Source organism: Bombina bombina, chromosome 7 (genome assembly GCF_027579735.1).
Source record: "Bombina bombina isolate aBomBom1 chromosome 7, aBomBom1.pri, whole genome shotgun sequence".
In the NCBI taxonomy this organism is placed as follows: Eukaryota; Metazoa; Chordata; class Amphibia; order Anura; family Bombinatoridae; genus Bombina; species Bombina bombina.
In genome coordinates this window covers 564,650,904-564,674,573 of record NC_069505.1, presented here as the reverse complement: position 1 = coordinate 564,674,573, position 23,670 = coordinate 564,650,904, and the positions used below count along the sequence as shown (strand labels likewise).

The window sequence follows — 23,670 nt, the reverse complement described above, 5'->3', positions numbered from 1 at the left end:
TAATGGCAAACAGTATCAAGTTAGTGGCACACATAATCAAGTTAGTGTTTCACAGTATCAAAATAGTGGCACACAATATCAAGATAGTGCCACACAGAATCAAGATATTGGCACACAGTATCAAGAGAGTGGAACACAGTATCAAGATAGTGGAGCACAGAATCAAGATAGTGGCACACAGTATCAAAACAGAATCACAGAGTATCAAGATAGTGGCACATAGAATCAAGATAGTGGCATACAGTATAAAGATAGTGGCACACAGTATCAGGATAGTGGCACACAGTATCAAGACAGTTGCACACATAATCAAGACAGTATAACACAGTATCAAGATAGTGGCACACAGTATCAAGACAGTTCCACACATAATCAAGATAGTGGCACACAGTATCAAGATAGTGGCAAACAGTATCAAGATGGTGGCACACATAATCAAGACCGTATCACAAAGTATCAAGATAGTGGCACACAGAATCAAGATGGGACACAGAATAAAGATAGTGGCACATGCAAGACAGTGGCACACAATATCAAGAAAGTCACATACATAATCAAGACAGTATCACACAGTATCAAGATAGTGGCACACAGAATCAAGATAGTGGCACACATTATCAAGATAGTGGGACACAGTATCAAGATGGTGGCACACATAATCAAGACAGTATCACACAGAATCAAGGTAGTGGCACACAGTATCAAGACAGTTGCAGACATAATCAAGATAGTGGAACACAGTATCAAGATAGTGGCAAACAGAATCAAGATGGTGGCACACACATTAAAGATAGTGGCACACACAATCCAAATAATGGCACACATAATCAAGATAGTGGCACACAGTATCAAGATAGTGGCACACAGTATCAAGACAGTTGCAGACATAATCAAGATAGTGGCACACAGTATAAAGATAGTGGCACACAGTATCAAGATGGTGGCACACATAATAGACAGTATCACACAGTATAAAAGTAGTGGCACACAGTATCAAGACAGTTGCAGACATAATCAAGATAGTGGAACACAGTATCAAGATAGTGGCAAACAGAATCAAGATGGTGGCACACATAATAAAGATAGTGGCACACACAATCCAAATAGTGGCACACATAATCAAGATATTGGCTCACAGTATCAAGATAGTGGCACTTAGTATCAAGACAGTTGCACACATAATCAAGATAGTGACACACAGTATCAAGATAGTGGCACACAGTATAAAGATAGTGGCACACATAATCAAGATAGTCGCACATATAATCAAGATAGTGGTACACATTATCAATATAGTGGCACACATAATCAAAATAGTGGCACACAGATTCAAGATAGTGGCACATAGTATCAAGATAGTGGTACACAGTATCAAGATGGTGGCACACATAATCAAGACATTATCACACAGTATCAAGAGAGTGGCACACATAATCAAGATAGGGGCACACAGTATCAAAATAGGGGCACACAGTATCAAGATAGTGGCACACAGTATCAAGATAGTGGCACACAGTATCAAGACAGTTGCACACAAAATAAAAATAGTGGCACACAGTATCAAGATAGTGGCACACAGTATCAAGATGGTGGCACACATAATCAAGACAGTATCAGACAGTATCAAGATAGTGACACACAGAATAAAGATAGTTACACACAGTATCAATATAGGGGCACACAGTATCAAAATAGTGGCACATATTATCAAGATAGTGGCATACATAATCAAGACAGTATCACACAGTATCAGGATAGTGGCAAAAGGAATCGAGAAAGTTGCACACAGAATCAAGATAGTGGCACACAGTAGTAAAATATTGCACATGGTATCAGGATAGTGGCACGCATAATCCAGTTAGTGGCTCACAGTATCAAGATTGTGGCACACAGTATTAAGATAGTGGCACACAGTATCAAGACAGTTGCACACAGTATCAAGACAGTTGCACACATAATCAAGATAGTGGCACACAGTATCAAGATCGTGGCACACAATATCAAGATATTGGCTCACAGTATCAAGATAGTGGCACTCAGTATCAAGACAGTTGCACACATAATCAAGATAGTGACACGCAGTATCAAGATAGTGGCACACAGTATCAAGATGGTGGCACACTTAATCAAGACAGTATCACACAGAATCAAGATAGTGACAAACAGAATCATGATAGTGATCAATATAGGGGCACACAGTATCAAGATAGTGGCACATATTATCAAGATAGTGGCACACAGTATTAAGATTGTGGCACAAATAATCAAGACAGTATCAAACAGTATCAGGATAGTGGCACACAGTATCAGGAAAGTGGCAAACAGAATCAAGATGGCAAAGCGATAGAGATGGTCAGACAACCACTAAGAGGAGGAGATAGAGAGAAGCTTCTCTATAAAAGAGAAGCTTACTGGATATTTAGACTTGGTACTAGGATACCAACAGGTTTCAATTCTAAATGGGATCTTATTAACCATTGGGAGAAGTAAGTAACATTGCTTGTTATACATTCCTAGTTGATTAGTGAACATGCCAACAACAATAAGCCACTTAGTGGTGCCAATAATTGCTACATTGGAGGAATTAGAATAACACCAGTAGATCTTTTAGTAGGAAAATGGAATTTATACGAAGGTTGATTGTAGACCAATATTAATGTACCAAATAAACACAATATCCAAGAACTGGTGCTAAGACTAGTCTAAGTTGTAGTAGGAAACAATCCAAATAACCCAAGTAACTAGTCTAGCAACAAGTAAAGCAAAAAACAGGAGTTCTCTGTATAAAGTATAAACACAAAATAAATTGAAAAACTATTGAAAAAATATTCATTTCATTATATTGAGTGTAGATAATGAAATTTGGGATAGATAATACTGGTGTAGTCTATAGATTCACATATGAAACATGCATAAGGTCACAGTCAGTAAAACCCATTTGCATATTCCAGACAAAATAAGGTGCCACTAAGTTTCAAACCTGTAATCATATATAGCTTAAAATGAGGATCTAGCGATTCATACAGCGATACAATAAACATGACTAATAACAGTCAGGTATCGCATGCAATTATAGAGCAAAGTATAGAGTATTAATGAAACTATTACGAAGAAATAATATGCATATATATTACATTGAAACTTTCTTGATTGCATCGGGTTAAAAATGACTTTAGTAATTAGGCTTTACAGACCTATCAGCCCGTTCTTGGGAAGACATGTGATAAACAAACCTATTTTATACGCCAATTGAAAACGTTTAGAAGAGGACCAATTGTAATAGAGGGGTGTGTAGGAGACAGCCAATCAGTGAGACAGGAACTCGTATAAAGTTACACAGGTACCACGCACAGTATCTATGATTACGGTAACCACCGAAATGCGTCAGATGTGAGGGGGTACCTGTCATTACCTGTATTTTACTCTGGCCTGTAGGTGCTTTGACATTGTCATATTTTATTTGTGCCGCTTGTTACGCTCTTTTTTATGGTTCAATAAAGAGCGCACTGTGGAAGGAGGAGCCGGTCTGGACATTCTTTTCATTGTTTTGCTGTTTACACGACTAGTCCATTGGGCTCACCTGCATAACCAGGTGGAATACTCGGAGGCCTTGAACCGGAAGGACAGCCCAGCACTCTCGGAGCAGCGGCAGTGAAGAAGGGGGCGGCAGAACAGACTGGAGCTGCATTCCCGTGTAAGTCCGCTTTACATGATATTTGTTACATAGAGAGTGCTGTTTTGTTGCCTCTACATACATAGGATGTGATTGTATGTACACGGAGGTATAGGTCTATGTCAGAGGGATGTGGATTCTAACTGTCGAGTGCTGGTGCTAAGTGTTTGTTATACTGCAGTTTATCTCTTGGTCGAGAGCAGCGATTTGCACAGACACTAGGAACCACATATCAGAACCACCTGTTGATTTACAGATTACACACTAACGGCATAATAAGAAATATTTGCTGAATTGCATTCATTTGCACCCAGAATCAGGCAGAGTATACGTTTACACTGAACGGAAGGGGGAAGCCTACGCACTCCCTATCAATTTAATCAATTAAACATGGAAGAAAGCGAACAAATTACCACTACTTTCTATAGTCTTGAACAAATGACAGATAGAGAACAAGATCACATTGAATATGAACAGATTTTTTCCACCAGTAGAACCCAGTCAGCATTGGGGGATTTATTTTTTTAAATGCAATGTTTAAGGATTAAAGAGACCAGAAACAAACTAGACAAATTGACTTTGGAGAGATACATTAACTTAAAAATGATCCCAAGAGGCTTACGCCTCAACAAGTTCCCCACCTTTGAGGTTAATGACGAGGAGTTTGTACAAGAGTGGAATGAGGTGTTAACGGACTGTTCAATAAGGCTGTTGGTATTGATAGTGAAACACAAGACAGCTGAATTGACCAATATCAGGTCACAGATTATGGAATTACAATTGATACTAGACAAATATACTAAAAAACAAGACTACTATGAAATGGATGTGATTCTAAAAAATACAGTGGAGCAAACAAAGAAAGAGATCATCACAGTTAAGCATGCCAAATTTCTGAGGGACAATGAAGATTACAAAAACAATCATGTCTTTATATGGAATAGGAGAGACAGGTCTGCCCAAAACAGAATTGGAAGAACAAGAATGAGGAAAAATAGATCAAGATCAAAATCTCAGTCGAGAGGACCACAGAATGTGGAGGGTCAAAGTACAGGAAATGAAAATAGGAAGAAAGTGGACTTTTGTGACCAGCCAGGACTAATCCGGAGAGAAGATCCAAATTATCCCAGATACAGAGAGACTGATCAAGGACTTGAATATAATGAGATGTATGAGACCAGGAGTCATAACCTTGTACCTAAGGCAAATTCTGTTATTAGTCATAATCAGTCCAGTCAGATAGAGAGAAGCTCCAATTTAAATTATATACAAGGTCAGAAAGATTTAGGAACACGATCTAAGGTAAAGGGCCCACCACAACAACAAAAAGTACAAAGGAATAGAACAGATCCAGCATTGAAATATAATAGTAATCAATGGGATAATAGAGGCCCACAAATAGAGAGGGATATGAATGAGTACACTGATGATAGAGAGAATTAATCTAGCATGCAGCAGGTTTTTCACATACCCCCAGAAAAACTAGACGGGGGGGGGGGATCAGAAAAAGAGCAGAGAGGGAGAGATCGCTATCGACTACACACACACAAACCAAGCAATTAGAGAAAGAAGTGATTACCACTTCAAAAGGAACCACTATTTTTATAGTGGGCAATGTCATTAATACTTCAGGTTTTGACCTAACGATGGCACAATATCAAGTCTTAAATTATGGTCTAGGGTTTGCACCCTCATGTAAATTTAATATTTTTTATACCCTCATTGATGTAAATAGGCTGATCAGAACTCTTACATTAAGGAGACATTTTGAAACTGAGCTAGCGGAACAACAACATTTGACAGCACCTGATAGAGAGTCTAACATTAATGACATATTTGATGGAGTCAATTTTTTATGAATTGTGTACCATTAAAGATCTAAATGAGTTGCTTAAAGAATCCCATGAACCAACATCAGATGTTGATGAACAAGCAACAGAATACATTAATATTACTAAACCTATTCGTAATAAATCCAAGTTCTATCCGATTCGGAGTAGGGGGTCAGTCTTGGAGATGTTTCAAGCGTCAGTAGAAAGAGATCTTGTTAAACTACATAAAGAAACAGACAAGACTGTCCCTAATCTGAATGAGATACAGAGACAGGCACTACAAGAATTAAAGGAGAATACAGATCTTGTAGTACGTAAGTCAGATAAGGGAGGAAGTACAGTGATAATGTCTAAAGATGATTATATTAGGGAAGCTAAACGTCAATTAAATGACCCAGAGACCTATATGTTACTCCCCTCAAATCCAACTAATCATATTCAGGAATTAATAAAGTCTCTCATAGATGATGGTCTGGAATATGGGTTTATTGACAAAACAACAGCAGAATTCCTACTTAAGAAACATCCTCAGACTCCACTGTTTCATTTCTTTCCTAAGGTTCATAAAACCTTGGAAAATATAAGTGGTAGACCAATTGTCTCAGGTATAGACTCCATTCTGGAGCCTTTATCAGAATGGGTAGATATGATATTACAGCCCATTGTTAAGACACTGTGGAGTCATCTACAAGACACCAAGCACCTTCTAAATTTGTGTACAGGTATAGAGTGGAAGAAAGGTTACATATGGGTAACTATTGATGCTGTTTTCCTCTATTCACGAATACCACAGACACATGGGTTAGAGGCAATTGAATTTTTCTTATGTAAAGACACTAATCTTAAGAGTGAACAAATTTCTTTTGTCAAAAGAGTGGTCAAATTTTTACTGGAGCATAATTTTTTTGAGTTCCAGGGAGATTTTTACCTCCAGAGATGTGGGACCGCGATGGGGGCGAAATTCGCCCCCTCGTAAGCCAACCTATTTTTGAGTTGGTGGGAAGAGTCCCACATCTTTGGAGGTAAAAACTAATTTAGGGAGAGGATAAGATTCTTTTGTAGATTTATTGACAACCTGATTCTAATATGGGATGGCCCTATGGCAGAATTATAAAGTTTTCTTGAATATCTCAATTCCAATGAAATAGGCCTCACATTCACTATGGAATGTGATCCTATAAAAATAAATTACTTGGATATTACATTAACTGGATATGAAATAAAAGGGTATATACAAACCAAAACATATAGAAAACCAATAACCAAAAACAATCTATTGCATGCAAAAAGCAATCATCCCAAACACATGTCTATGGCAATAGCAAAGGGACAGTTCCATAGGATGAAGAGGAACTGATCCAATGAGGATGAATACAAACAAGAATGCAAAACTTTATCTTTACAATTAGAAGAGAGAGGCTATTCCAGGTCTGTAATTAGGAAAGAAAAGACTCAAGTGGATAAAACTGAAAGACAAGAATTACTAGTTACCTAAAGAGCTAAGGAAAATACAAATAAAAAAGGCCAGGTAAATTTTATAACTAATCACAGTAATCAATATATGAAAATATGTGATATAATCAGAAGAAATTTGGGAATTCTTAGAGCAGACGACAAATTAAAACCTATAATAGAAAGGGGTTGCAATTTCTCCTATACCAGAAGCATGACTATAGGCAATATACTTTCACCTACTAAGATACCTAATCAAACATATAGGAGCTCATGGTTGACACAAAAAGGGAACTTTAGATGTAATAGTCCATTATGCAAGGCATGTGATACAATATGGTGACTAGATACTTTGAGTCATACAACACAGGACATAGGTTTGAGACATCCCAATGTATAAATTGCTCTATGGGATATAAAATATATCTAATCTCATGCACGGTTTGCAGACGTCAATACGTGGGACTCACCACTAGAGAGGTGAGATCACGTATTAGGGAACACCTTAGTAACATAAGAAGGGGGAAAGAATGTTCTGCACTAGCCTATCACTTTATACATGTCCATAATAAAGACATCACTACTTTCCAATGGCAAGCGATAGAGATGGTCAGACAACCACCAAGAGGAGGAGATAGAGAGAAGCTTCTCTATAAAAGAGAAGCTTACTGGATATTTAGACTTGGTACTAGGATACCGACAGGTTTCAATTCTAAATGGGATCTTATTAACCATTGGGAGAAGTAACATTGCTTGTTATACATTCCTAGTTGATTAGTGAACATGCCAACAACAATAAGCCACTTAGTGGTGCCAATAATTGCTACATTGGAGGAATTAGAATAACACCAGTAGATCTTTTAGTAGGAAAATGTAATTTATACGAAGGTTGATTGTAGACCAATATTAATGTACCAAGTAAAAACACAATATCCAAGAACTGGTGCTAAAACTAGTCTAAGTTGTAGTAAGAAACAATCCAAATAACCCAAGTAACTCGTCTAGCAACAAGTAAAGCAAAAAACAGGAGTTCTCTGTATAAAGTATAAACACAAATTAAATTGAAAAACTATTGAAAAATTATTCATTTCATTATATTGAGTGTAGATAATGAAATTTGGGATAGATAATACTGGTGTAGTCTATAGATTCACATATGAAACATGCATAAGGTCACAGTCAGTAAAAACCATTTGCATATTCCAGACAAAATAAGGTGCCACTAAGTTTCAAACCTGTAATCATATATAGCTTAAAATGAGGATCTAGCGATTCATACAGCGATACAATAAACATGACTAATAACAGTCAGGTATCGCATGCAATTATAGAGCAAAGTATAGAGTATTAATGAAACTATTACGAAGAAATAATATGCATATAAATTACAATGAAACTTTCTTGATTGCATTGGGTTAAAAATGACTTTAGTAATTAGGCTTTACAGACCTATCAGCCCGTTCTTGGGAAGACATGTAATAAACAAACCTATTTTATATGCCAATAGAAAAAGTTTAGAAGAGGACCAATTGTAATAGAGGGTTGTGTAGGAGACAGCCAATCAGTGTGACAGGAACTCGTATAAAGATACACAGGTACCACGCACAGTATCTATGATTATGGTAACCACCGAAACGCATCAGATGTGAGGGGGTACCTGTCATTACCTGTATTTTACTCTGGCCTGTAGGTGCTTTGACATTGTCATATTTTATTTGTGCCGCTTGTTACGCTCTTTTTTATGGTTCAATAAAGAGCGCACTGTGGAAGGAGGAGCCGGTCTGGACATTCTTTTCATTGTTTTGCTGTTTACACGACTAATCCATTGGGCTCACCTGCATAACCAGGTGGAATACTCGGAGGCCTTGAACCGGAAGGACAGCCCAGCACTCTCGGAGCAGCGGCGGTGAAGAAGGGGGGCGGCAGAACATACTGGAGCTGCATTCCCGTGTAAGTCCGCTTTACATGATATTTGTTACATAGAGAGTGCTGTTTTGTTGCCTCTACATACATAGGATGTGATTGTATGTACACGGAGGTATAGGTCTATGTCAGAGGGATGTGGATTCTAACTGTCGAGTGCTGGTGCTAAGTGTTTGTTATACTGCAGAATCAAGATAGTGGCACACAGTAGAAAGATAGTGGCTCACAGTATCAGGAGAGTGGCACACATAATCAAGATAATGGCAAACAGTATCAAGTTAGTGGCACACATAATCAAGTTAATAACTCACAGTATCAAGATAGTGGCACACAGTATCAAGATAGTGCAACACAGAATCAAGATATTGGCACACAGTATCAAGAGAGTGGAACACCGTATCAAGATAGTGGAGCACAGAATCAAGATAGTGGCACACAGTATCAAGACAGAATCACACAGTATCAAGATAGTGGCACACATCAGGCCCGGACTGGCCGTCGGGCAGACCGGGCATTTGCCCAATAGGCCGCAAGGTAGTTTAGCCCCGCCCACTGTGCCTCACGCACGGCATAGAAAAAAATTTTTTGGAGAACTTTTTTTTTTTTTAAATATTTAATAAATAAATATTATTATGATAATTTATATATATAAATATGTATTTGTTTATTTATGATTTTTACTACTCAGTCCAGTGGCGTGCTGTGTGCACCACAAATCAACTTTACTTTACTTTGAGTCCCGGCCGGGCCGACTGTCTGACTCTGTCACCTCACTTCACCAGAATAGCACACAGTGAATACAAGTCAATTGAACCACTCTCTGTAGTTTAATCAGATTCACACTGTCTGGATTCAATCAGGGCCGCTGCGCCGCCATCTAAACATACCACATACATTCTAATATCCTCCTGAGTCCCCCCGATTCTTGATTGGCCGCACTGTCCGCCCTTTCGAACATGCGCACTGCCTGCTTCCGGCCCGGCACTGTGAGTGACACGCCCTGCATGCGGCTACACGTGACAGACACACTGAGGCTCAGGCAGCTGCGAGGCCACGGCGTCAGCGATAGACAGAAGTGCTGACTGCCTGTGTGTCAGGTTGGAGCAGGCAGAGAGGCCGGAAAGATGCTGCCCTGGGCCGGGTGGTTGCTGGGCCTGGTGGCTTGGCCTGGGCCCTGGGAGAGTGACGCTGACTTCAGAATCCAGGCTACTGGCTAAGTGGCGGGCCTGGCTCCAGTACCATGATCAGATCTAACAGACTCTCCTCCATCATGGTCTGGATTGGGGCCGGTCCGGAATTCCATGAGGCCAGCGGGGGCTAGAGAGGCAGTGGAGCAGCGGCTGCAGCCATGATGAGGAGGATGACGTCAGACTCAGAACTGAGGAGGCTGCGACTCAGCAGGTAGCTGGCAGCAGGGCAGGTAGGTGACCATGAGAGGTCTGGTCTTTCAGAGAAGTTAAACGGTATGGGGGGGTGGGGGTTGTTGGGCCTCTTTTCCCTAAAATGCCTGGGCCTCTTTTTGGTCCCAGTCCGGCCCTGGCACACATAATCAAGATAGTGTCACACATAATCAAGATAGTGGCACACAGTATAAAGATAGTGGCACACAGTATCAGGATAGTGGCACACAGTATCAAGACAGAATAACACATTATCAAGATAGTGGCACATAGTATCAAGACAGTTGCACATATAATCAAGATAGTAGCACACAGTATCAAGATAGTGGCAAACAGTATCAAGATGGTGGCACACATAAACAAGACAGTATTACACAGTATCAAGATAGTGGCACATAGAATCAAGATGGGACACAGAATCAAGATAGTGGCACATGCAAGACAGTGGCACACAGTATAAAGAAAGTCACATACATAATCAAGACAGTATCACACAGTATCAAGATAGTGGCACACAGACTCAAGATAGTGACACACAGTATCAAGATAGTGGCACACATTATCAAGATAGTGGCACACAGTATCAAGATTGTGGCACACAGAATTGAGACAGTATCACACAGTATCAAGATAGTGGCACACAGTATCAAAACAGTTGCAGACATAATCAAGATAGTGGCACACAGTATAAAGATAGTGGCACACAGTATCAAGATGGTGGCACACATAATCAAGACAGTATCATACAGTATCAATGTAGTGGCACACAGTATCAAAACAGTTGCAGAAATAATCAAGATAGTGGAACACAGTATCAAGATAGTGGCACACAGGATCAAGATGGTGGCACACATAATCAAGATAGTGGCACACACAATCCAAATAGTGGCACACATAATCAAGATAGTGGCACACATAATCAAGACAGTTGCACACTGTATCAAGATAGTGTCACACAGTATCAAGATAGTGACACACATAATAAAGATAGTGCCACACAGCATCAAGATAGTGGCACACAGTATCAAGATATTGGCACAGAGGGTCAAGATAGTGTCACACAGAATCAAGATAGTGGCACACAAAATCAAGATAGTGGCACATAGAATCAAGGTAGGGGTACACAGTATCAAGAGAGTGGCACACAGTATCAAGATAGTGGCACATAGTATAGTGATTATGGCACACAGTATCAAAACAGTGGCATGCAGAATCAAAACAGTATCACACAGTATCAAGATAATGGAACACATAATCAAGATAATGGCACACATAATCAAGATAGTGGCACATATAATCAAGATATTGGCACACATTATCAAGATAGTGGCACACATTATCAAGATAGTGGCACACAGATTCAAGATCGTGGCACACAGAATAAAAATAATGGCACACAGATTCAAGATAGTGGCACACAGTATCAAGATAATGGCCCACAGTATCAAGATAGTGGTACACAGTATCAAGATGGTGGCACACAGTATCAAGATAGTGGCATGCAGTATCAAGATTGTGGCACACAGTATCAAGATAGTGGCACACAGTATCAATATTGTGGCACACATAATCAAGACAGCATCACACAGTATCAAGATAGTGGCACGCAGTATCAAGATTGTGGCACACAGTATCAAGATAGTGGCACACAGTATCAATATTGTGGCACACATAATCAAGACAGTATCACACAGTATCAAGAGAGTGGCACACAGTATCACCATAGTGGCACACAGTATCAAGATAGTGGCACACAAAATTAAAATAGTGGCACACAGAATCAAGATAGTGGCACACAGTATCAAGATAGTTGCACACAGTATCAAGATAGTGGCACACAGAATCAAGATAGTGGCAGAAATAATCAAGATAGTCAATTATCTTGCTATCTTTATTTGAAAAAGCAGGAATCTAAGCTAAGGATCCAGCCAATTTTTGGTTTAGTACCCTGGATAGTGCTTGCTGATTGGTGGCTACATTTAGCCACCTATCAGCAAGCACAACCCAGGTGCTGAATAGAAAATAGGCTGCTCCTAAGCTTACATTATTTGCTTTTCAAATAAAAATAGCAAGAGAATTAAGAAAAAATGATAATAGGAGTTAATTAGAAAGTTACTTAAAGTTGTTGCTCTATCTGAATCATTAAAGAAAAAAATTGGGGTTAGTATCCCTTTAATGTATTCCCCCATAGACTGCAATGGAGTAGAAAATATTAAAAAAAAAAAATAACACCCAACAATTTGTGCAAACCCAATTACATTTTCTAAAGTGCTCTAATGCAACATGAAATATTAAAATTTAAAAATTCCAATGTTCTTCACATTGAAGAAAATGTTTTATTTATTCTTTTTTTTTTATAAAAGTTTTTTATTGAAGTATCAAACAAATAAAAGGAAACATTTACATTCACAAACACAATATTCCATGTACACTTAACCATGTATTCATGGACAAAGCAAATTTAGGTACAGAATATTACAGATTACAGATGAAGCGAAAAATCATGAAAACCAAAAGAAGAGCAAAAGAAGAAAACAATTGGTCTACAATAGGAAGTTAACACCAAACAGGTGTAAACTGTACTGTGTAAACAGATAGAGTCCTGAGGTGGCAACCTTGTGAATGTATTGATTTAAACTTATTTTTATTGGTTTCCTAGGTATGTAGTAGAGGGTAGTTACTATAGGAGGTTCTATTTTTCATATAAATAAGTGAGGATGGAAATAACACTCCAGTAGGGTCAAATGTAAGAAGAGCGTTTATGAGGAGAAGGGGAGGGATTGGAGTTGGGAGAGAGAAGAAAAAAAACAACAACAGAAACCCTCTATCTATCTAGCTCTTACCAAAGAGCAGGGCACAGAACACATGTGTATATTCTTAGTCCAGGTATTTAGCTAACCAGGATGACCAGATCTCTGGGTAGAGATCTACTCTGTCCAGGACTCTGAAGGCGTAGAGCTCCAGTCTAATATCTTATGATGGATGTAACGTGTGTGAGGGAAGGGGGATCCTTGAGTTTCCAGGCTCTTGCGATTGCTAGTTTAGTGGCAATAAAGAGGTATATCATCAGTGCTGCGTTGGTCGGGCTAAAGTTTGTGATTTGCATATGAAGTAGGCTAACCTCTGGGGAGAATGGAGGAGTGATGTGTAGTTCGGAAATGATGCTGTATACCTTTCTACAGATTGGCTGTATTTTGGGGCAGGACCACCATACATGCAGACCGTGCCCACATGTCCACACTCTCTCCAGCACATGGGGGACTGAGTGCCAAAAATCTAGTTCAGAGTGGTGTGTACTAGGTGCCATCTGGGCCTGGTGACTTGCCTAGTTTTATATCTTTAATGACTCCCTGGACCTCTTCTAGGATCACGGGAGTCATCACCAGGGTATAACAATCTTCCTCCGATAGTTGTGGAAGATGATTGTATTTCTGTAGGAGAGCGCGGGGGGAGTTCCAAGTCAGCTTCAATATTATATAGTGAGCGGTAAAAAGATTTAAAAGTTTTGCCTATTTCCCTAAGAGAATATACTGAGTTATTGTTATTCATCTTAATTGAGGTTATTCTAGATTGGGCCGTGTGGAGTCTGAGTTTAGTTGCTAGGAGAGAAGAGGCTTTATTGCCTTGATAGTAGTATATTTGTTTGAATTTTTCTAAGATAGTATGGGCTCTCTGAGTTTCAAGTAACTGCATTTGTTTAGTGACCTCTAAGATTTCATCATTGACTAAGCTCGAGTAAGAAGTGCTGAGTTTTTGTCTCAGGGTTCTCAGACATATGGTAAGTACCGATAGAGGGGTTCCTTGTTTTTTACGTATATATCAGTGTCTCTTTTGATCAAATATCCTCCGAGGAATGCCTTAAGTGAGACCCTCAAGGTCTTTGACGAGGTTTTGTTAATATGCAAGAATTCAGAGATCTGTTCATACCAGACCTGCTTAGACGGGGTCTGTGATTAACCTATCATTTAGGTGCCACACCGGGGAAGAAGTGTCCCGTATAAGTGGACCAAGTAGTAAGGAGAGAGCGTCATGATCGGACCAAGAGATTGGGGAGATTTTGGAGCACGATATATGGTCTAACATCCGGAAACTTATAAAGAAGTAATCAATACGTGTATGGGATTTACGGGGAGAGGAGTAAAAGGTAAACTATCTATCTTGTGGGTGGAATGACCTCCAGGCACCATAGAGGTCATATTGACTAAGGAGCATCTGAAATGCCCTAGCTAGGGAGTGAATGGCTCTGTATGCAGCGGAGATCTTTGGGCCTGACCTGTCCAAATTGTGGTCCCATATGAGGTTAAAATCCCCCCCAAGTATAAGCTCACCCTGCTTCATAGCCGATGCCAACTTCAGGAGGTTTTTTAGGAACCTTATTTGTTTAGAATTAAGAGCATATAAATTCACAAGGATGACTAAGTCCCCGTTTAATTTACAGATTAGGATTATATAGCGGGCTTGGAGATCGTACTCCACATATATGGGGTCATATTGGATGTTCTTACTGATACATATTGCTACTCCTCTGGCTTTGGATGAGAAGGAGGCTTCAATTACTACCGGGTTTTTTTAACCCGTTAATTTTTGTATTTGTGAGTAATATCAGAAGATGACAACCAGTGGGTTTCCTGGATAAAAGCAATATCTGCTCTAGTTTTTTTGTAGATAATTTAGTAGAAGGCTGGGTGTTCAAGGTGACTAGGCGGAGGCCCTTCATTTTGTGGTGGGGGGGAGAGAAGAAGAGAAGGAAAAAAAATGTGGGTAAGGAGGGAGGGAGGGGAAGAAGATTTTAATCCACTCTCTCATCCTTTCCCGCCTCGACTACTGCAACTCCGTCCTCTCTGGTCTACCTAGCTGAGGCATAGCTCCTTTACAATCCATTATGAATGCCTCTGCAAGGCTCATCTTCCTTACTCATCGATCTTCACCTGCTGCGCCTCTCTGCCAATACCTTCACTGGCCACCTCTTGCTTCTAGGATTAAACACAAAATCCTCACTCTGACATACAAAGCTCTCAACTGCACTGCTCCCGCCTACATTTCAGAACTTGTCTCCAGATACTCTCCCTCCTGTCCCCTTCGATCTGCTCCTCCTCTTTTGTTACTTCCTCACATTCCCATCTACAGGACTTCTCCAGACTGGCCCCCTTCTTGTGGAACTCCCTGCCTCGCTACACAAGACTCTCCCCTAGTTTTAACATCTTCAAGCGCTCCCTAAAAACTCTACTATTCAGGGATGCTTACAACCAACACTAACATTTCCTAACTCTATTGCTTTCCCCTTGAACCCCATAGAATGTAAGCCTATGAGACCAGCTGTTTGCAGATCGCCTTCATAAGAGCCGACTACAACAGTGAAACTCTCGGCAGGGCCCTCTAACCACTTGATCCCTGCAAAAGCTATCCTGTATATTGACTATGTTTACAGCGCTGTGTAATCTGTTGGCACTCTACAAGTACCTGATAATAATAATAACAATAATAAAGGGAAGAACTCTCTGATTCCTGGAGTGATTAGTTTATATACTGGGTGGACTAAAGTAGTATTACATACAGTGTCCAGGTATAGATATAGTAACTTGGGTAAAGTAGTTTACGGGGTTCAGGAAGTCAGCGGTCAAGAGCTGCTTTTAGTTACAGGGAGGGTGAGTAGGGGAGAAGAGTAGGAAAAAGCAATCTCGAATGAGATTATGTGTGATGGAATGATACAGAGTGACTGGTGCTGGCAGAGGGTCGTGATAGGAAGCAGGAGCTCTGTTCCAACAGGAAATCCAGTTTTGAGTGAAGACCATATATGAGGGGAAGGGGAGCTGAGAAATAGTGACAGTGGTGTAGAATGTCCTGCGTAAACTGTGGGATGTAAGGGGGGTGGTAGTATGATGGGGGCAAGAAATATTGTGAGGTGGTTAGAGGAGTAGTAGGAAATGAGGAGAGGGGGGGCTCTGGGGTGACCCCCCAGGTATGAAATGGTGTAGTTATAAGGATAGGGAAGTCTTGTAGACGTGACTCCTGCTTGGGGTAGCGGAGAGGGTGTGTAATTAGATAGTTAAGTGGGCTGGTTCAGAATCGTAAGTAAAGAATAGGAGTTGTAAGTGTTGCAAACATGTCAAACAGTAGAAATAACAAACAGTTAACATTCATGAACCCTAATACCGTGCAAACTTCAATGTGAGTATCATAATCATTACGGAGACACAGGTAAATATTTTCGAGTATGAGACCAAATACCTAAATCCCGCTAGATGTGAGACTGTTAAAGGAGACAAAAGTATAACAATAGTTGTCTCATACAAATTCTACAACACAATAAATGCAGATTGATAATTGGTGCAGGGCCTGCATCATTCTACAGCCTTAACGTGAAGGAGTTATATTAATAAAACCACAAATATGTAAGGCGGTCATTATCTAAGAGATATTCGTATCTCAGGGCTATTAAATAGCAGTGATGGAGCAATTACTAATCGATACAGAGTCACTGCAAGGGGGCGTGAATCATCCTGGCATTATAATGTCAAATTATGACATGTTGCTTCCAGTCAATAGGAGGTGCTTGAAGGGAGGCTAGGCCCAGCATTTAGTGAAAACCATGTATCATTTCCAATTAGTTGCGGCTTTAAGGGAAAACCAACATTACAGGGCGAATGAGTGAGTGTACAGTATGGTATGTAAACTCTAGTAAACAGTTAAACTATCTATGTGATCATGTATATCTATAGGTGTAAGTACCAATCATGCAGAGTCTCAAACAGATTACCTGTGTCTTGATCTCGAATGTGGTAAGATGGAACCTAGATCAGCTTGTTAGTACCTATCTTGGGACCAGGTCCTACTGAATACTCACTTAGGTGAATGGAAGACAGAAAACAGTGGTAAGCTGAACATAATGTGTACATATCATCATGCCTAAAAGGATATAAATAGACAACTATAACAACTTGTAAGAAATGGGGATCAAATGATGAACAGTCAAAAACAAACATTGCAATGTGGGATCAGTCAAGGAAGTTTCTCTTAGAGGGTCATTAACCCTTAGAAAAGGATACATCCGGGCCAGTAGTAGGAGGTTAATATGAGTACCTGTGTGTAGACCTTACTGATCCTAGGTAGTGACCGGCATCAAAGAAAAGATAAATTTGAGAGAAGAGAACAGTGCCAATGATTCAAGGTATGTCTTTTCGACTGTTGAGGAGGTCTGAGAGATGGTTGTCACTACGGGGCCCCTGAATTAAGGGCCCCAGGGTTCTCAGGTGTCTGTTTGGTGGGGTCCGAAGTGTGAGATAGACCAAGAAATTGAAGAAGCCTCATGCCTTGTTCAGGCGAGGTGATGGTGTAAGAATGGTCGCTATGTTGAACAAAGACCTTCACTGGGAGTCCCTATCTATACTTCACACTGCTGGTGAAGAATCTGGGTGAATTGTTGGAAAGTTTGTCTCTTAGCCAGAGTGTGGGGTGAGAGGTCTGGAAAGATTTGAATGGATTGGTAAGGATCTTTCAATGCTTTGTTGGTGAAGAAAGCTCTGAGGATTTTCTCCTTACTTGCAAAATAATGTAATCTGATGATAACATCTCTGGGAGAGTCCGAAGCAGTGTTCCTGGGACAAAAGGCCCTATGGGCTCTGTCAATCAGGAGATCTTGATCTTGGAGCGTACCTTGTAGTTCTTTGAAAAGACCAATGAGATAACCGGGTAAATCAGATGCACCCACATCCTCTGCTATGCCTCTGATCCTAAGGTTATTTCGGCGTGACCTGTCCTCCAGGTCCACCAGCTTGGATTCAAGGTCAGAGATCTGTTCTGCTAGTTTCTGAGCATAAGAGAGAAGGGTCGCATGGTCCACCCCAGGTCCTCATGTTTCCTTTTGAGCATTTCCGTGCACCCGCCAAGAGTAGATATATCCCTTATCAGCTCACTAACTGTTAGGGGTTAATGTGAACCTGACTAGCGCCATCTTGTTTTTGGGCGCCATCTTGTTGCTTGCAGCCATCTTGTGATGATTAGCATCCATTTTGTAATGATTAGACTTTATTATAGCAGTTATTATGTAGTGAGAAATATGCTGATGTTAGTAAAAATTGTATTAGTATTACTGGCCTTGCAAAGGTTCCTGGCAAGGCGCCTGGAAGTCTGTTATCTAGGTAAGATGGCCAAACGACCTTGCTTTAGGCTGAAATATGCGCACAGATGTATTTTCGCTACTGTTATAAGAAACACTCCTTCATACTCCTCTTTCTCTCATATATTTTAATAAGCTTCTTTTGTTCATGAAATATGGGATGAGATGACGTGGTCATAACGTGTCATCCCCTTAACCCTGTATGCTGTTATTGAAGTCTATAAGATAGGCTTGCACTGTTCAATAAACATGATTTGGCTTTAGATCATATTGCTGCATGGTCTGAGTCATTCTAAGGGATCCTTATCAGATAATCTACATCTGCTCCAGGTGGTACAGCGGCCCAGAGGCTTTGGCCTGACCTGACACTTCCCCCCCTGGGAATAACACCTAACACTAACTGACTGTCTAAGGTCTTGCTTAAGGGAGGTTTAGTGAGTGTCCATTTTGTCGGAGAGAGCATTAATAGAGTCAAGAATCGATGAATGAGGAAGGGAGACGCGGTCTATGCTCATCTAACTGCTTTGTGGGAGGCTTTGAATGAGGCAGTGAAGTCTCTTGAGTCATCATCAGACACCTCTTGGTCGTAGCAACTTTTACTACTGAAATAGTCTGCTAGTGTCCTTTTGGAGTTCTCCTGGTGTTTTTGTTTCTTCTTCATGGCGTGGACCGTCTTTTCAGACCGGTAGATCACCAGTGTTAGAGTAGGTATATGTGTTCAGGACCTTGACCTCCATAATGAGAATGGAACTGGGGGGGGAGAGAATCCAGAACCCCATACATCAGGTAGTTAGCACTGCATGGCTGAGGTAAGTAAACTAGAGGGCTTGTGCCATCTGTGTGTTCGGGAGGTTGAAAGGTGACTTTACTATGGCTTATATGTGATAATAGGCTGGGGTCGTCTGTATGGATAGCTCCCCTCCTGGGAAGATGCCCCCTATAGGTGAAGTCAGGAAAAGTAGTTGGGTTATGACCTGCAGACAGACAGGCCCGGCCGTAGATCAGCTGCTGAGGTGCCGGGAACAGGCTAGAATGGTTCATTGCGGGCAGGTTTCACAGGTTTTCTGCGGCGTCCCAGGTAAGCAGTTATTCCTCCAAGATCTGCCCACTACAATCCTCTGCTATGCTCTGAGCAAGACAGTCCCCTGCAGAGAGGCAACCAATCGAACTGCTGCGTGGCTCTCTGGGCTTAAGAGAATCTTCTGTCGCTGCCACTGCCTGGGACCTCTCAGATCTGCAAAAGAACCCTCAGTTGCCTGAAGTTACCATGTAAGGGTTCAACTGCCAGCAATCTGCCCTCGGTGGGGCTTTAGTCATTAGTGTAAGATGCTTGAGCTGCTATTTTTGAAAAATAATTAGGGATATCCTCACCTCCTGTTTCTCAACCTCCTACCCTTCTAGATTGTAAGTTCCCATGGGAATAGGGCCCTCAATCCCTCCTGTATGTGTTTGTAAATTCTGTCTTTTCTCTTACAAGTCTTATATTGTTTTATTTATATGAATTGTATCCATGGACAGCACTGTGGAATATGTTGGCGCTTCATAAATAAAGTATAATAATAATAATAATGGCATGAAATCTCTCTAAAGGTGAGAGAGCTCTGCACAGACACATCTAGTCAGCTCCGTAGTTGGCTCCGCCCCCATGTTTTATTTATTCTTAACGGGACAGTCTATTCAAAATTAAACTTTCACGATGCAGATAGGGAATGCAATTTTTTTCCCAATATTTATTTATATTCAGCATAATACTCAGAAAACATAAATTGCGCCTTGCAAGGCGAAAACAATAAAAAGAATACATTTTACAGGTAAACACTATGAACAATCAGATTGAACAACAAAAAAGAATCAGACCTATGATTGTGTTCTTACATTCACAGAGATGGAGTATCTCATAAAGATATTGTTATAATAATACAATTTAATTTCAACAAAGTATCTTAATTGTAAACTTAACGCCTTGCAGGCAAATAAAGGGAATACAGAAAGAGTGCACAGCCAAAGTAAGGCAAAATCAGATATAAATCTGTATTCATTCATTCAGAATGTTAAGATTTTATATTTTATTTTAATCATACACATACAAAAATAACAATGCACCTCATGAGGGTATTATTGTAAAGGGACATTATTGATTTTTAACAATATAGATCAAATTCCTTTGTTAGAGCTATCCCTGAACTGGGCCTCTTTTAACTTAAGATCCACCCTCTACGGTGAGTTAACATCAGTTCCTACCAAAACCTTAATGGAACACAAGATGTCTAGACAGACAAACAACAACAACAACAACAACAAAGGAAAAGGGGAAAAAAAATTCTTTCTTTCTCTCCCTCCCCTCCCCTCCCCTCAAAAGACGAGTAAGGCAGGTTACCACAACCCCAGTAGCCCTAGCTCTGAGTTCCTGAATGGAAAAATCAAATAGTCTATCTCATTAGGGAGGAAAATTTTAATGAATACTGACCATTTTTTTAAAAAGTGCCCAATATTCAAGTTCATTATTCTAATTGGTATCTATCTGTTCTAATACACATTCGGCTAGATTACAAGTTTTTGTCGGTAAGGCTGTGCGGTGCTAACGCTCCTTTTTTTCTTACCGCTCCACATCTCACCTCAATAACTGTGTTGCTTACGGTAGCGGTAAACTGGCTGAATGCGCTTGTGCACGATTTCCCCATAGGAAACAATGGGGCTGAGCTGGCTGAAAAAAACCTGCAAAAAAGCAGCTTTCAGCTCCTAACGCAGCCCCATTGTTTCCTATGGGGAAATTAATTTTATGTCTGCACCCTAACATGAAACCTGAGTCTAAACACCCCTAATCTTATACTTTATTAACCCCTAATCTGCCGCCCCCGACATCGCCGACACCTGCTTTATATTATTAACCCCTAATCTGTCGCTCCGGACACCGCCGCCACCAACATTATACTTATGAACCCCTAATCTGCCCCCCCCCAACGTCGCCGCAACTATATTAAATTTATTAACCCCTAATCTGCCGCCGCCAACGTCGCCGCCACTATTATAAATTTATTAACCCCTAAACCTAAGTCTAACCCTAACACCCCCCTAACTTAAATATAATTTAAATACATCTAAATAAATTTACTACAATTAAATAAATTATTCCTATTTAAAACTAAATACTTACCTATAAAATAAACCCTAAGCTAGCTACAATATAACTAATAATTACATTGTAGCCATCTTAGGATTTATATTTATCTCACAGGCAACTTTGTATATATTTTAACTAGGTAGAATAGTTATTAAATAGTTATTAACTATTTAATAACTACCTAGCTAAAATAAGTACAAAAGTACCTGTAAATTAAACCCTAACCTATGTTACAATTACACCTAACACTAAACTATAATTAAACTAATTACCTAAACTACCTACAGTTAATTACAATTAAATTAAATAAACTAAATTACGGAAAAAAAACCCCACTAAATTACAGAAAAAAAAATAATTGCAAGAATTTTAAACTAATTACACCTAATCTAATCCCCCTAATAAAATAAAAAATCCCCCCAAAATAATTAAATTCCCTACCCTATACTAAATTACAAATAGCCCTTAAAAGGGCCTTTTGTGGGGCATTACGCCAAAGTATTCAGCTCTTTCACCTGTAAAAAAAATACAATACCTCCCCAACATTAAAACCCATAACCCACACACCCAACCCTACTCTAAAACCCACCCAATCCCCCCTTAAAAAACCTAACTCTATCCCCTTGAAGATCACCCTACCTTGAGCCGTCTTCACCCAGCCGGGCACAAGTGGTCCTCCAGAGGGTCGAAGTCTTCATCCTATCCGGCCAGAAGAGGACATCCAGATCGGCAGAAGGCTTCATCCATGCGGCATCTTCTATCTTCATCCTTCCGGAGCGGAGCGGGTCCATCTTCAAGACATCGGACGTGGAGCATCCTCTTCATCCTATCAGCCAATCGGAATTAAGGTAGGAAAAATCCTATTGGCTGATGCAATCAGCCAATAGGATTGAAGTTCCAATCAGCCAATAGGATTGAGCTCACATTCTATTGGCTGTCCCTCCCTTAATTCCGATTGGCTGATAGGATTATATCAGCCAATCGGAATTCAAGGGATGCCATCTTGGATGACGTCACTTAAAGGACCAGTCATTCAGTCGTCGGCCGTTGGATGAAGAGGATGCTCCGCGTCGGATGTCTTGAAGATGGACCCGTTCCGCTCCAGAAGGATGAAGATAGAAAATGCCACCTGGATGAAGCCTTCTGCCAGTCTGGATGTCCTCTTCTGGCCGGATAGGATGAAGACTTCAGACCCTCTGGAGGACCACTTGTGCCCAGCTGGGTGAAGACGGCTCAAGGTAGGGTGATCTTCAAGGGGGGTAGTGTTAGGTTTTTTTAAGGGGGGATTGGGTGGGTTTTAGAGTAGGGTTGGGTGTGTGGGTGGTGGGTTTTAATGTTGGGGAAGGTATTGTATTCTTTCTACAGGTGAAAGAGCTGATAACTTTGGGGTAATGCCCCGCAAAAGGCCCTTTTAAGGGCTATTTGTAATTTAGTATAGGGTAGGGAATTTAATTATTTTTGGGGGGATTTTTTATTTTATTAGGGGGATTAGATTAGGTGTAATTAGTTTAAAATTCTTGTAATTTTTTTTTCTGTAATTTAGTGTTTTGTTTTTTTTCGTAATTTAGTTTATTTAATTTAATTGTAATTAATTGTAGGTAGTTTAGGTAATTAGTTTAATTATAGTGTAGTGTTAGGTGTAATTGTAACTTAGGTTAGGGTTTATTTTACAGGTATATTTGTATTTATTTTATCTAGGTAGTTATGTTAATAACTATTTAATAACTATTCTACCTAGTTAAAATAAATACAAAGTTGCCTGTAAAATAAATATAAATCCTAAGATTGCTACAATGTAATTATTAGTTATATTGTAGCTAGCTTAGGGTTTATTTTATAGGTAAGTATTTAGTTTTAAATAGGAATAATTTATTTAATTGTAGTAAATTTATTTAGATGTATTTAAATTATATTTAAGTTAGGGGGTGTTAGGGTTAGACTTAGGTTTAGAGGTTAATAAATGTAATATAGTAGCGGCGACGTTGGGGTCGGAAGATTAGGGGTTAATAAATGTAGGTAGGTGTCAGCAATGTTAGGGACGGCAGATTAGGGGTTAATACAATTTAACTAGTGTTTGCGAGGTGGGAGTGCAGCAGTTTAGGGGTTAATACATTTATTAAAGCGGCAGCGATGTCCGGTCGGCAGATTAGGGG

General features: G+C 40.0%; 1 protein-coding gene across 1 annotated transcript in view; it reads right to left on the bottom strand.

The window, feature by feature from the left end:
- Positions 1–3,409, bottom strand: part of LOC128636569 (major histocompatibility complex class I-related gene protein-like) — a 34,554-nt gene extending 31,145 nt beyond the window's left edge. The window contains exon 1 of the mRNA XM_053689563.1: positions 3,337–3,409. Coding sequence (XP_053545538.1) covers positions 3,337–3,409 — 73 coding nt within the window. The remainder of the gene's footprint in view (positions 1–3,336) is intronic.
- Positions 3,410–23,670: the final 20,261 nt, after the last annotated feature.